Here is a 15,977-nt window from a genome sequence, read left to right on the forward strand (position 1 = left end):
AGCCTCTTTTTCAATATCAGGGAACTTCAGGAACTTCTTCATCTGGTAAAGCCCGCAAGGCTTTCCTCAAGGCCTCTGTAGTCGATAATAGAGCTCCGGATCAATCTGGAGCTCTGTTATCGGCTACAGACGCCTTCAGGAAAGCCTTGCCGACTGCAGAAAAAATGGGCCAAGGTGTGTAAGGCCTTGCTGCAACTATCAAGCTATCAAAAATCAAGCTAGGACTTACTTTCTGATAGGTCATATTTTTGGGGAAACACAGTAGTCCTACAACTCTAATGGAACCTGGAATTTTCATCGTTACTCAGAATAGATGGGACATCCATGGGATCTACCCAATTTTCTGACCTTTTTTGCTGGGATCGTTAAGCAAATGCCCCAGTCGTAAAGTAAATGTTGCGGTTGTTAAGTGAGTCAGTGCATTACTATGGGTGGTTTTTGCTGAGAACCATCCAAAAAGGTCAATTTCCAGCAGAAAACATTGTAAATCATGTCACATGACTACGAAATGCTGCAACCAGCCGTAGAGGCGAGCTAGTTGCCAAGGGACCAAGATGCAGTCACGTGATCACGGAGAGGGGCGGTGTTTTGCTGTAATAAACACTTCTTGTGTTGTGTAATCAACACAACAACTTTGTCCTTTTCACCCCTAAATTTAAACGTTATCATTGCAAGCACTATAGAATGAAATTTGATTTCCAGAACCTAAAAAATTAGATGCAATCTTTGTGTCTATAACACACTGATCGCAACTTTTTCCTCTGAGCCGTCTATTTGCTCCTGGAGCCCCTCAGATTCTCAACCAATCACACCTTTTCTTTATCTTCCAAGTCAGACAAAGAATCTTGCAGCAATCTTTTGCCTTCTTAATGTTTTCTTTTCCTGAATTTCCTCCCACTTCTTCTCTGCCTCAAGCCTTTTTGCAAATATTTTTGGAAAGTTTCCAGCATTTCTTCTCACCTCAGCCCTGTATGAGTCTAGACATATTGCTCTGAAACACTTCAGGGATTTAAAAATACCCACTTCAGCATTCATGAATCCCTGTTTTCTGACAACTTCTCAATATCCAAGATGTTTCTGAAGCTGGCTGTGTTATCACAAGGCAAGACATTTCAATTCTTACATTGTTGATTTAAAGCCATTCCTGTTCTATCAAATACTTTATGAATTATATTGCATAATATTTTTGGATTATAATCCTGCTAACTGCACCTTTATAGAACCTGGTCGTACCATGACAGAAATAAACACTATAATTTTTTTTGACAAAACAGATATTTATACCTTTACATCCATTCTGTTATTATGGTTTTTGATTATGACACATTTAAGTACCTAAAACATTGCAGTAATACCACTGACAATAATTTTTATTGCCATAACTGTAAAACACGAAGGGAATAAATTTATCACCAGAAAAAAATGTTATAAAAATTCAAACTTATTAGCAGGAAGCCCGTGGGGCCCTTTCACTGACTAGCATCTCATTCAAAAGGAAATCAAATCTCTCTTTACACAGGAATAACACAATATAATAAAATGTTTGTTTCAGTGAAAATAAAATAAAATCTCTGTTGCACTTGAGTATTAAGACTGTGAATTACATCTTGTCTTAATCAAAGAAAATCTCAGTGTGGCCTTTAACATGACAAGATTGAGAAGTTGAACCTGGGTCTACTCAATCCTGGTCCAGTACTGTAACCTCTTTTGGTCCTCAATATGGAGTTGAGATGGATGGGAGCTGTAATACAAAGCATTCGGAGCACATTAAGTAGGTCTTCAAGAGAGACACATTTTTCAGCAATTCTAGTGCAAAGTTCTGCCCAGTTTTCTTGCCAGCTGCAATCCAGCTGTGATGGAATGTTGTCTGGATTCCCAGGAGGGAGAGGATGCATTCCAGAGGAGCAAGAGACATCACAGTTTTGATAGTTTGTGTGAGAGAAAGAGGGGGAAGTCAGCTCCTCCTTAATAGTTCCCAAAGTATGTTTTATGTGGTATAAGTCAGGGGTGGGATTCTACTAGCTCGGACCGGTTTGGGCATACCGGTAGTGCCGATCAGCTGGGAGCGAACCGGTTTGCTCCTATGATCAGGTTGGCCTGCCCACCCACCCCTGCGCTTTACTTATATTTTTCTTCTCAGCTGATTGGCGCGGCAGAACAGATTGTCGCACCTCAGCTGTGTTACTCCCAAGTAGTAACACAGAAGGTTAGTATTTGTAAAATTGTGCACGCGTCCAAGGCGCACATTAGGAGCGCACACGCGATCACCGAACCAGTTGTTATACCAGCAGCAGCGCACCACTGGTATACGTAATGTGCTTTAGTTTGTCAAAATTTATATCTGTAGCTGAGAAACAATAAAGAAAACTGCCTCAACATGTCCTTTGTTGGTTTTTGGAGCCTGACAAATGCTGCCACCAGAGCCACAAGGCCTCAGTGCACTTCACTGGATTAGAGGTGAGCCATGTCATTCCCAAACTAATTCTATGTATCAGAGGCTGGGGGAAAAAAACCAAACCTCTTGCAGGTTTAAAAATGAATTTACTATAAAGTGAAACAAGCAAGTTGGATACTTCTCAAGGAAAAAAAACACACACACATTCCACAAATAGAACTCATTTCCTAAGGAAGTCTGACAAGAAAGCCACTTCTCTCTGTTCATCGAAGCATGCCTTGCCATGTTTTTACTTAAGAAATTATATTTAACTTGTAAGTGCTGGTGTGATTTTTCAGCAAGGTAAGATTTTGTAACTTGAGTAAAATTTTTAAGTAAACAATGAGTACAAATGTATCCAATAAAGTAAGGTAAAGGTAAAGGTTCCCCTTGCACATATGTGCTAGTCGTTCCCAACTCTAGGGAGCGGTGCCCATCTCCGTTTCAAAGCCGAAGAGCCAGTGCTGTCCGGAGAAGTCTCCATGGTCATGTGGCCGGCATGACTAAAGGCCAAAGGTGCATGAAACGCTTTTATCTTCCCACCAAAGGGGGTCCCTATTTTTCTATTTGCATTTTTTATGTGCTTTCGAACTGCTAGGTTGGCAGAAGCTGGGACAAGTAACGGGAGCTCACCCCGTTATGCGGCACTAGGGATTCGAACCGCTGAACTGCCAACCTTTCGATCAACAAGCTCAGCGTCTTACCCATTGATCCACTCCATCTACTCCTGACCTATATTTGAAGTTCTGATGATCACCTCCCCCACCAACACTCTGAGCTCTTGGAAACCGGGCCGCAGTTACAATTGTTGGCAGCATCCTGTGGTCAACTGACTGCATTTTATGACATTTTGCTCAAACTGGCATTTACTTCCAGTTTCCAGCCAAACTGTGTTCATAATGGACCATTGGTTTGTTTAATGACCATAGTGGCCACTTCATGACTGCAGGGGATACTTAACCAGTACAAAGAGTTGGAAAACTATGTTGGTGATGGTTTTATGACTGTCATGACTTACGACCGTGAGGAGCAGACTCCACTGCGATCCTAAGTTGGGGACTGCCTGTACATACTTTGGTTTGTTCATAAAACTCATAAATATATGAACAATTACGTCTGCTCATCATTCAAGCACTTTCTCTTTCCTTCCTCCAAGGTTTTAAAATTACTATTGTTATATCAAGTTCACGTATGCCAATGAGAGAAAATTTATTACAGACTGATTTGCTAGGCAATATAACTTTTTCTCAAAGAAAAAAAAAATTATATCCAGGCCATCCAGTGACTGGCACTTTGGTGCACTGAATCTCTAGCTCAGTTTAAAAAGAGAGTTAGCCAGATTGCTACAATCATTGCATGCTAATTAGAGATGAAATGCAACTGAAGCATTTACAGATTTTGTTTACAAAAATATTCTTATGAAAAGTTGTTTACAAGGCCTAGGCTCAGTAATTACAGTTATTGTGGCTGATTATGGTACCAAAATATGAAGCAGCCACGCACAAATAACAAAATCAAAATTAAAGGTGTAAAATTTAAATGAAGCAATTTTTACCCCTCCAATGTCAGTATAACATTTGTTAATTAAGGTTTGTGGAAAGAAGTTGGAACAAATGTGAGGGTCTATAGATTTAGCAGCTTCAGTACATTGAAAAAAACTCTCTACCATGCTAGACCAACTAATGAAAACAGGAGAGAAATACAAGTGTTCCATCATGACAGATCTACCATTCATAAATTCCTCCTCCAGGTGATTTATGTGCTGCAGCTGAACAAAAAACAAAATAAAAAAAAACCCTTGTCCTCCAGACTAGAGCTGGATGCTACATTGTTGTAGAAGAAGCAGATTAAGTGGTGACAGGAATCTTCCAGCAGAAGCCATACAGCTGGAAAAAGTATCAAATTCACATGTATCGGACCAAAGAAAATAATAAGCATAACCGAAGATGTGATTTTCTGTTTATGCCCATGGCTGGCGCTTCCTTTTATGATTTATGATTTTATGATTTAACATTAGTATATATGCAAAAGGTCAAATCTTATATAAAATCTTACATAAGTGTCCATAACTTTATTACAATCCAGCACCTACAAAATGATCAAAGTATTATTTTGAAGGATATTTTAAGTGTTTCAATGGATTCATATATCCATTCATTTCTAATTCCTCTTGGCCAATACTCCAAAAGCATTATTGCAATGAAAGAAGGGAGGGTCTCATTTTAAATTTGAACCAGGAATTTGTCAAAATTCAAATCATTGTGATGCCAGAGCCTCCCCTTGAGCATGACAATGGATCCCTCTATAAATGCAAACACACACTCTTGAGCTTAACAGTAGAGGATTCAAGGACAAGGGAGAGATAGGTAAGCTCTGTTACTGCAAATCTAATCAAAAGGAGGACCTGCTATTTCAGAATCTAGGAATGTAACCATATGTACATTATATATCATCTCCAGTGTTTAAAACCCTCATTATTTATTTATTACATTTATAACCTGCCTGACTTGTTCATGATTATGAGTAGGATGCAATATGAAGCAATTGAAAAGAATAAAATGCAAATAGTGAAAAATGAACATGTGCAAACACAATAACAAAATCTGGCAAAGCAATTGTCCCACAAGGAGTCCGCATAAGCAGCGGTGAAATCCAGCCAGATCTATCTGACTCTTGCGAACTGGCAGTGCCGGCAGCGGGATGCTCTGCCCACACGCCGGGATGTCATTACGTCCTTTTTTGACCCTCTGTGCATGTGCAGAAGAGGCGCACACGCTCACATTCCCGAACCGGTAGTGAAAGTAAGTGCATTTAACTGCTGCACCTAAAGTCTGGAGACTCAGGTTTTGAAGGCTTGTTTAAATAAGGTCAGGATAGGGGCCAAATAGATCTATGATGAGATACTGCTTTATCCCCTCACTGTTTAACTGATGGCTCCGAGAGTATGCTGATTCTGCTGGATCATATGATATTGGCAGAAACTATAAAGATAGACAGTCCTTTAGATAATCAGACCCTATACCATGAAATGCTTTATAAATTATAACCAGCACATCAAATTGTACCCAGAAGCTCACAAAGCAGAGGTATCACATGGGCATAGTGAAGAATAACTATTAGGGCTGCTGCATTTGGGATCATTCTGGATCTGCCTACTGCACATTGCAATAGTCCAAATGACCAAAGGTAAGTAACCATTTTAAGGTCCTCCTTGTCCAAATATAGGGGCAATTGGCACACTGAACGCCTTTAAATTTGTGTAAAAGCCTCCCTGGCCAAATTGTCCCGGAATGGGACAATTTGCCATGGCCAACTTGCCATAGGGCTGTGATGACAAACCTATGGCTCACGTGCCAGAGGTGGCATGCAGTGCCCTCTCTGATGACATGTGAGCAGTCACCCCAGTTCAGCTCTGCTGCGCATGCGTGCGCACCTCCCACCAGCCAGCTGGTCTTTGGGTGTCTGCCGTGCATGTGTGGGGGGGCGGGGTGTTGCGTGGGGGGTGCACGCATGCATGGGGGGTGGGGCACGTGTGGGGGGCATGCGTGAGGCCCATGCTGAGTTGCCTGATCGGCAAAGAGGCATTTTTTAAAAAGCCTCTCTGACGATCCCAGCTGAGTTGCCTGATCGGCAGAGGCTTTTCAAAGCATTAGAAAAAATGCTTTGAAAAGTTTTTTTAAAAAAAGTTGGCCATGCCCACCCAGTCACATTACCCCCCCCCCCACACCAAGCCATGCCCACAGAACCGGTAGTAACAAATTTTACATTTCACCCCTGGTGTAACTCTTGTCCCATGGCGAGTTGTTCCGTGCAAGGTTGGCCATGGTGAATTGTCTTGTGGTGAGTTGGCTGTAACGAGTTGTCATAGACCCGCCACAGCTGCCACCTGTTCTTGGAGTAGCAATTGTGGCCCCCAAATCACACACCATCCTGAAGAGTGAAGAGCAACTGCCTTTAGTATTAAAGATTAAATATCTCCAGCCCTGGATGGTTTAAGAGGCCTGAGCCTTTTCTATTCCAACTAGTTCCAGATACTGACACAAAGCCTTGGAAGCATCACCTGGTTATCTGCATCTTTATGTCTCACTTTTAAGTAGTAATTGACTTTATTTCCACATGTTTCTCAGCCTTGGATGCTGATCTGCACAGTGTTCTGAAAACAGTTTTCCTATCAGTCCAACCTCCCCACTTCCAACTCCCATGCATGATGGAGAGAGATAGAAGCGCTCATAAAAAGATATTGTGATGATACACAAGCCACTATCTGGCTTCATTCATCACATTAAGCAATACGTAGCTTTATATAGTTTTGGCTTAGTATGTTCTGGGATCCAGCAATGTAGTTTGAATGCCTTTCCTTAGCACAATGTGTTAAGTCAGTTCTGAGTTTCTTTAGCTTTGACATTATTAAAGAACCAGAATAAACAAATAAATAAGTTATTTCAGATGAAGTGTGAAATAGAGGCTAATCATTTAAGTACAGTGAGTAATGGCAGTACAATTCATTAGTCTTTTATTGATGCTATTGGGTGGGAATACCAATAGGAAATATAAAAATCAAGCAATAAGTCAACATAATGGAGCTTGACAAGCAACCAAAAGGTACGGATAATAAACAGGAAGAACCAAATCTTATTTGGACTGTCATAAAGTATTTAGCTGAAGAACAATCCGAAGTTACATATCAACAGCATTGGTAATGGTTTCATCAGCATCTGTTTTAAACAGAGTTATTTCTGAATATATTTATGAAAGTTTATTTTATACTGGCATCACTGGACCCTCCAAAGTTTCCAGAAAAAATATATAGTTGAAATAGAGTCTAGATAAACTGAAAACTCCTTGCTGCTCCTTGAAAGGAGTACACTAGGATGCTAATGTTATCAGATGTATATACCACATTTCATTCAGGAACTCAAATGATGTATTTTGGCCAATATATCGTGAAATACACTAGGTCTGTGATGGCGAACCTATGGCTCGTGTGCCAGAGGTGGCACACAGAGCCCTCTCTTCTGGCACGCATGCCATCGCCCCAGGTCAGAATTCTGTGGCTTTTCTTTCGTGAGCTTCTGCTTCCCTGAAAATAACGAAACGGAAGCTCATGAAAGAAAAAGATCTTACCTGTTGCCGCGCTGCCGGTGTTGGGATGCCCTGCCTCCCACCGGCCAACTGGTCTTTGCATGCACACCAGGGGTGGGTTCTAAAATTTTTTACTACTGTGGGCGTGGCTTATTTTGTGGTCGTGGCTTGATGGTCATGTGACAATTTTTTAGGATTTAGCAGAGGTACTGGTCTACCAGGCTTTTAACTGCTTGCAGAGCTGTATCGGTCTATTCATTTATTTTTGGAGGCACTGGTCTACCCATTTATTTTTGGAGGCACCGGTCTACTCATTTGTTTTCTTTAAACACTGATCAGCTGTAGGGCGGCCCTTTGAAGCACCGCGGCAAGAATTTAAATAGTTTTTTTCCTCTAGCCAATCAGCTGGGACTCAGGAGCCAACAATAGATTGGGGGTGGGGCCAAATAAAAGGTAAGAATAATGCAGGGGGGTGCGGGGAGCAGAACCGGTTCGGTGACAACATATAGTCACTGCTACCAGCTCGGCGGAACGGGCGGAACCCACCACTGATGCACACATGTCAGTGTATGCGCACATGCATGTCCGTATGTTTGCACATGTTCATGCATGTGTGCACCTTTCAGTTTGGGCATGCCCGCGTGCATAGTTTGGCCACTCGGTGCCTAAAAGGTTCACCATCACTGCTCTAGATTAAACATCAGAGTGGTGGTGAATACATTACACACACTGTCAGATATAGCCTTAGTTTCATAGCAAGATAGAATGAATGAAGAGGAGGATATTTGGCCCAACTGTTTGCCCAGTCCAGACTTAGAACAATGGTCATGTGAACTTAGGCTAGCAATTAATCCTCAGTAGATACCACTGTGAATAACACTGTCTGCTGTGATGGAAATTGGCATTCAGCAAAATCTGGGAGCCTACTTACTGCCTATTTTCTGTCTTAACTCAATGTTTGGCATTCATTATTTGGAAATATACTAACACAAAAATTCAATTTGACTAAATCAGGGTTGTCAAACTCTCGGCCCCCAAGAGTTTGCGAGCCGGATGCATCACATGCTGGCCATGTCCACCCGTTTTAGCAAAGGGAGAAAAAGTTGCGATACGTCATGGGACATGTCGTCACAGGTTTGACACCCCTGGACTATATAAAGCTAGTTCTCAAGTTAGGACCCTAATTGAGCTTGGAATTACAGTTGTAAGTAGTGCAGATTGTTAAGAGTGGTGCAGTGGCCTAGAGTGAAGACGATCGCCTCCCACTTGGAAGATTGAGAGTTCAATCCTAGACAATGAAAGATGTTTCTCTATCAGGGCACAAAGAGAAAATATCTACTGCGAACTCTGCATAGGCATCAGGAAGAGCATCCGGACAGTAAATGCTCAACTCCAGTCAGTTGCCCAGACTCCACCCCGATAAAAAGGGATTACAGGATCGCAAAAAAGAAGAAAAGTAGGCTGTTAAGGGTTAGGGTTAAGGTTAGGTTTTCAAAGAAGAAACATTAATAGGAAACTAGACAATCCATGATCTGTTGAGTCATTGTTTCAGAGATTTTTCCTTACCTAAACTGATAATATGAATGACTATGTGTAGGGAAAAAAAGCAATGAGAATGGGAGCTAGTTCCAACTTCCTGCCAGTTTCTGCATTTTACTTGCTTGTGGGAAGCTGGCAGAAATCATTGGAAATGGCAATCATGTGTCCGCATGTTGATTGTGGCAATGTGGTGACTCTGCAGAGGCCACAACTTTTCCAATATCACGGGTCTGAAGTTCCTTGAAATTTCAATCATACAGGTACTGGTTTTGGGTGGCATTCTTTAACTTAGCCCATCTGAGGTATCTTGATTCAAAAAGTGTTATCCTATGATGCGCCATTTCATCCAATTTAAGGTTATAGACTAGGAGAGTTTTAGTAGTATATCGATCCATTAAAGTCACGAGAAGACCATCAGCAAGTTGTAAACTTCTAAAAAAAACCTTGGGAAATCATTTAAGCTTGGAAGTAAAACTATAGTCTTCAAGTCAAATTACCACATTTAATTTAATTTTATTACGAGTGTTTGTAATTCATTGTGCAGTTCCACTGCATCATTTAAGTAAGTTTCAGAGTGCCACATTTTAGAAAATATATTTACAGATTTATAAAAATGAAAATACATTAATGCTTGTTGACAGGCAAAGCAGATTGACTGAGATATAATTTAACTAGAGGGTTAGGAAACATGAATTGGGCATCTTCTCACAAGTCATTACCAAACACCTGCTAAGCTAAAAGATCTACAAAAGTGAAAAAACAAAAAAACCCAGATATCTGTCCACAGAGCAGGCACTAGAGAGATTTTTGAAGCCTAAAACAAGCTTCTTTGCTTTAGAGAACAATGTCAGACTTTTCTGTCCCAGCAAGAAACAAAGCTGGACGTTTCAGCTATCTCTCTTGATTTCTTATCTACAGGCAACATACTCCTTCTGAAAATCACAAATTGTCTCCAAAAGTATAGCTTATTTAAAATGCAGTGTCATCAGCATCTCTGTTGAATCTAATATTATTGAAGTTATAAATGCTGGGATAATAGCACTTTATTATTGGACTTTGCATCTGATCTGTTTTTACAGAAATTTTTTTAGATAATAATAATAATTTTAAAAAACCTTGAAAGAAAGCTTTCTCCCTTTAAATCTAGTGAAGATCGTGTCTTCCATTTCTATTCAGTATTTATAGATAATGTGTTCTGAATGCAAAGGGAAAAGGGCAATTAAAACAGACTCTGATATGGAACAGATCTTCACTGGCTCTGTCCATCAGGGAAGACACCATACAAAGTCCCCTTCCCTTTGCCCTTCTCTTGCTGGAAGCAGCAATGCCAATTATGCTGAAAAAATGAAGTTACTTATCATGCCCTAAAGTCAAAGTGTTACACCCAATCTCCAAGAGCTGAAGGCCCTAGATTTTCAAGTCACATCCCAAGGCAAAAGTGATGCAATGTTAGCAGAGCTATTAACTAGATTAAACAAGGCATATTTTTTTTGCAGAACAAAGCACATGTTAAAAAAAATAGACATTCTAAACTACCCAAGTCTGCAAGTTCTGCTGTACCTTTAGAAAGGAAGAGCAGAGAAACATGCATTAAATAGCACGAACCCTTTCACTAGGGCAAATTCACAATGAGACATGCACCAGCTGGCTAAGATTCCTGCTTACATTTCCCCCTCCTTCTCCTCCCGCTCTTAAGGCCACCCACATGTCTGGCTTTTCTGAATGCAGCCAGGTGTTCTTCTGATAAGGAACAGGAAGTAGTTCAGGACCACCCTCCCAGCCCTATCTTCCCTTCCCCACAGAAAAGGTCAGCCACCAAAGCCCCTAATCCTCAAGGCCAAGACAGGCCAATCAACCAACTCCTTCCCTCTCGCAGAACAAAAGGGACAAGGGATAACACTTGACTCTTTCCTTTCTCAATCTGAAGCCAAGGGAGCCATTCTCCCACTCTACAGAACACACCAATGCACACGAGGTCCGGTTTCTTGTAAGCCCACATACCAGGACATATTTGGAGGGAGAAAAGGAAGCAACCAGCCATCCCAATCTAAGTAATCACAGCTGCCCTTTGGAAATTACCTTCTATGGGAAAAAAAACATAATCATCCAATGCCCTCCCTCGCATGGGAAATGACTCACCCTCCGGTCTCCTTAAGTAGCAGCAATTCCACTAACATTAACACTTTAATTCTCATCGCTGTTACTCTGAACATGTAAAAAAAAAAAAAAGCAAGGAAGAAAGGAAAGAGCCCAACTTACAGAGGTGTAGTTGCTCTTCTGGTTCCGAAGCTCCTGTTCTTGGAACTGCAACCCCGCCAGATGTTTCTCCAGTGCTTCCCAGTCCATAGTGGGCAGCGGAGGCTCCTGCTCTTTCAAGGCATCCCCTCCAAAGGAGTTCTCCATGGGGCGGAAGGAAAGCAAAGGACCTCCCTGCTGAGCTCTCTGGTGGCAGGGGGCTTTGCTGTAGCCCCCACCCCCTTTGTGTCCAGTCCGGTGGCTGGACGGCACCATGTTGGCATTGTGCCTAAGGTCCAGCAGGTGACGATGAGGCTGGAGAGGATGAGGAGGGGGGATAGTGCTGGGAGCTGGGGGGGGCATGGTGACAGTGGGGAGGGTGAGGCAGGTACTCCTCACCTCCACCAGCTCTTGGGTTAAACTCCTCCTGGTAGGGGTGGTTTTGGCATGGCAGCGGGCAGAGTCCCCATCCTCCTTCCACACATCAATCACTTTCCTCTCGGTGGACTCCTGGAAGTCGTCCTCCTCCTCCTCCTCTTCGTCGACCTCCTCCCCCTCTCTTCCTCTTTTTTCTTCCTCCTCCTCTTCCTCCTCCTCCTCTGAGTCCTCCAAAGCAGCCAAATCCAGGCTGGTCGGCGACGGGGAAGATTTGCATTCCGAGCAAGGAGTCACTTTGCTGGAACTGGACTCGGAGCTGGAGCGGCTGCTGCAGGGGTCGCTCCCTAGATCCATGCCATCCTGGAGAAGGAAAACGAGAGCGAGACCAAGAGCATTATAGATAGATGGGGAGGGAAGGAGGGAGCGGGATGGAGAGACACAAGAGCAAAGACAGACTTCTTTTTGTGCTCGGCGGCAGCAGCTGCTTCCCCCGCTCCAGAAGTAACCAACCCCACCAGGCACAGTTCAGCACCAGGCGCTCCAGATGCTGCCGGGAGTCTTAATGGAAAGGAAGGGGGGGGCAGAGGAGAGGGAAGGGCAGGAAAGGCGGAGAGGGGGGGGGCGCCCCCGTCACTTCCCAAAGTTTCCTGCAAAGCCCTCACCCACCCAGGCACGGGGACACTTTTCCAGGCAGGAGACGGGAAATCTCCCCCCCCCACCAACCCCCACCCCACGGGAGAAAAGGGATGGATGGCTTTGCTGCCCCCCCACCCCCCCCCACCCCACCTAGACACTCAACGGGCACAGCCGCCCAGATGCTTCTGATAACATCGCCCGGCGTTGCATCGGGGCAGTTGGAAACGGTGGAGGCGGCGAGAAACACAAACGCCACCAACAGTTTCCCGCAACCGGCACCGGAAACTTCCCGGCTCCTTCGCGTCCAGTTGCGAAGAAGAATCAGAAGAAGGGAAAAGAGAGAAAAAGAAAAAAAAAAAAAAGCTACGCCGGTAGCACTGAAAAGAAAAAGGAAGCGGGCGGAGAAGGAAGGGAGGGGGGGGGAGGAGAGTGGAAGAGCCGGAGAGCCCGTCCCCACGTAAACGGCGTAAAAAGAGGGGGGGAAAAAAGTCAATGAGAAAACATCGCCCCCTGCGGTATCGCCCGAGAGAGAGAGAGAGAGAGAGAGAGAGAGAGAGACCTGCCGGGAGAAACTGCAGGCTTCACGCAGAGGCAGGGAAGCGAGGGAGGTGCGTCGGGCTTGGCGGGTCGGTTTAATTGCTCTCCCCCCTCCCTCCCTGCAAATTCCAGAAGGCCGCGCATTGTCGCCCGCTGGGCCCCACCCTTGTCTCAAGTGCCGGCATGTGTAGACACACAGCAACGTGTTGGGTTGTGTGTCTCGGGAGGGACGGAGGGCAGGCAGTTTCATAGTCTGCAGGATGAAATAACGATTGAAGAAGCCTTTCCCTCCCTTTTTTTCCCCCCTCATGGTATCCTAGGTCAATGTCCTTTTCCCTGTGGTTTTTCTACCGTCCTGAAAATCGATAGTCCAGGAAAGAGCAAGTGTCTGTGGCAAGAAATAAACAAACCCTGAGCAAATCTTTGGGTTATATTTCAACTTGGTTTTGTTGGAACACCTGGATTGAAAAATTGAAAAATGAAAAGTTAAATATCCACCTGAGCATTCCAACAGAAAAAGTATTTGATTCGCTTCCCTTCGTGTGCTTCCCCTGGCCAAATGTCCAGCTATGACTTCTTTTATTTTTTTAAGTCCTTGAAAACTTTGGAGTCAAAGAAAGGCAGCCTCTGAACATATGCAAAGTGCTTTCTTCTCTTGGCCATGGAGCTGCTGCCAAGCTGAAGCAGGGTAGTTTTCTTTTAATTACTTTGGAGGTTGACATGGTTAAAGAAGACCTAGGTCAGAGGTCTTCAAACTTGGCAGCTTTAAGACTTGTGGACTTCAACTCTATGCTGGCTGGAGAATTCTGGGAGTTGAAGTCCACAAGACTTAAAGCTGCCAAGTTTGAAGACCTCTGACCTAGATGAAGAGTGTGATAACAAGGAAATCCTGTTGTGCATATATTTGCACCTTCCTTTCAAACACAGGAAAACTCTGAAAGAGCAAGTGGGAACTTTTCGGCTTTTAGAATAGAACAGAATTTTTTTTTATTGGCCAAGTGTGATTGGACACATAAGGAATTTGTCTTGGTGCATATGCTCTCAGTGTACATAAAAGAAAAGATACGTTCAACACTTAATGATAGTCATAGGGTACAAATAAGCAATCAGGAAACAATATCAATATAAATTGCAAGGATACAAGCAACAAAGTTACAGTCATACAGTCATAAGTGGAAGGAGATGGGTGGTGGGAACGATGAGAAGATTAATAGTGCAGACTTTTAGTAAATAGTTTGACAGTGTTGAGGGAATTACTTGTTTAGCAGAGTGATGGTGTTCGTTGTTCTGGTGTGCAGTGCTCTATAGCATCATTTTGAGGGTAGGAGTTGAAACAGTTTATGTCCAGGATGTGAGGGGTCTGTAAAGCAACTCCAAAAAAGGGGCTGTAATTAAATTGTCTCTCTTTTTCTTGCTCCATACTCAGAAGAAAATAAGTGGCAATCTTTGAGTCCCTTCCATAAAGTGACAGATGCTTCTTACAGATGGTCTTTATTTTGAACTCAGAAGAGCAAGTTTCTCCCCTGATTCTCACTAATATGGTTAATATTAGCATTCAAAGCATTTCGGCTGTATACAGAAGAGAGGCTAGCTATGGGTGGAAATCCATGATATTGTATATTTAAACTAACTTCTTGGCACTCAGTATAAGATTGGGAGACCTGGCTCCTTGCCCAGACTTGGCAAAGGTGAATAAAGATTTGTTTCTTCTTCATTCCTCTCCAGTTTTTTTGGTCTTTGCTATCTTTTATTCTTTTAATGTCAAAATTTGTGCATTTAATGTATTTACTTGCCAGCTGACCAAAGTCCTTGGGAGTTGGATGGCAAACAAATTTTAGCAACAACAGAAACATCCCTACTTATGAAAAGAATGTTACAATGATGTCAAATGATATGACTTAGGCTGGTGGTAGTGTCTGAAATAGATAGGGTTTCCTGTTTGAGTAGGGGGTTGGACTAGAACAGGGATCGCCAACCTTTTGGACCTCATGGACCACTAAAATCATAATTTTAAATCTCGTGGACCACTAATATGATTTGCTTAATGACCGGGTGGGCGGGTGTGGCTAGGTGGTCATGTGACCAAGTGGGTGGGCATGCCCAACTCGATGTCACTCACGTTGAGGGGCGCCTCACCAGCATCTACTTGCCCCTCCCATCCCAGCTACTCCTCGCCTGCCTGTCCGGGCTCCTTAGGGCCCCAACAGGAAGCAGTTGTTGGACCTAAGCAGCCACCATGAGAAAGAGTTGGCAAAACAGCTGGTTCAGTTCAAATTGGATCTGACGGAGAAAGAGGCTCAGCAGAAGCACCTTACTGATGACTATGAGCATAGGCTTTTCGAGCAGAGGGAAGACCTGTGGCAGTGCAAGGCCAGTGCGCCTGGAGGCTCAGCAGGCTGAGATGGTCAGCCAGTTCCAGGCCATGATACAGTCCCAGTGGAACAAGGCCCTCCGGCTCTTTGCCACCAGCGGTGCTCCCCCCCAGCCTTCTTCCCAAAGCCCCGCACCAGGAGGCTGAAGGAGCCCCAAGTCAGAAGTTTTGCCCCGCTCTAACCCTCACAAAAAGACCCCAAGGGGGAGACTCTGCAGTAACACAAGCGTTCATTGCACGAATCTGTCCCAGGGGCCGTAGTTTGAGGACTTAGTGCAATATAAAAAAGGCAAATAATTTTTCTGCGGACCATCAAAATCTTCTCGCAGACTACCAGTGGTCCACGGACCACTAGTTGGTTGACTGCTGGACTACAAGATCTCTAACTCCTTACACAAGCAGGAAACTCGATACCAAATAGGCTAAGTCAGATCATTAGACTTCATTGTAACTTATTCCCTTCCAACTCTGTTATTTTGTTATTCTATAGCAGGGGTGTCAAACTCACGTCACGGCATCATCACATGCTGTATCGTGACTTTTTTCCCCTTCGTTAAACCAGGCTTGGGCGTGGCCAGCACATGATGGATCCAGCCCGCGGGCCGGGAATTTGACAACCCTGTTCTATAGTGTTGCAGAATTCCTTCTGATTTCTACCATTATATCTGCTTAACTCTGAGTCCTAAGGCCACATATGAGTCATATTTTGGCATCTTGAATTCGGTTATACCGAAGTCAGTCCAGCAGTTTTTCCTATTTGTTGGT

The 15,977-nt window shown here is 43.6% G+C and overlaps 1 protein-coding gene across 6 annotated transcripts in view; it reads right to left on the reverse strand.

Moving 5' to 3' along the window:
- Positions 1-15,977, reverse strand: part of LOC117678238 (schwannomin-interacting protein 1) — a 413,447-nt gene that overhangs the window by 84,952 nt on the left and 312,518 nt on the right. For 2 of the 6 annotated variants that reach the window (XM_087872104.1, XM_034439116.3), the window contains exons 1-2: positions 12,455-12,780; positions 11,315-12,028 (exon numbers count right to left, since the gene is read on the reverse strand). In XM_087872104.1, coding sequence (XP_087728230.1) covers positions 11,315-12,022 — 708 coding nt within the window. In that variant the 5' untranslated portion in view covers positions 12,023-12,028; positions 12,455-12,780. Of the gene's footprint in view, positions 1-11,314; positions 12,233-12,454; positions 12,781-12,863; positions 12,915-15,977 lie in introns of those variants that run through there. The other 4 variants (XM_034439112.3, XM_034439111.3, XM_087872103.1 and 1 more) reach the window with 3 other exon arrangements.

Source organism: Pantherophis guttatus, chromosome 6, assembly GCF_059756535.1.
Source record: "Pantherophis guttatus breed Tessera chromosome 6, ASM5975653v1, whole genome shotgun sequence".
In the NCBI taxonomy this organism is placed as follows: domain Eukaryota; kingdom Metazoa; phylum Chordata; class Lepidosauria; order Squamata; family Colubridae; genus Pantherophis; species Pantherophis guttatus.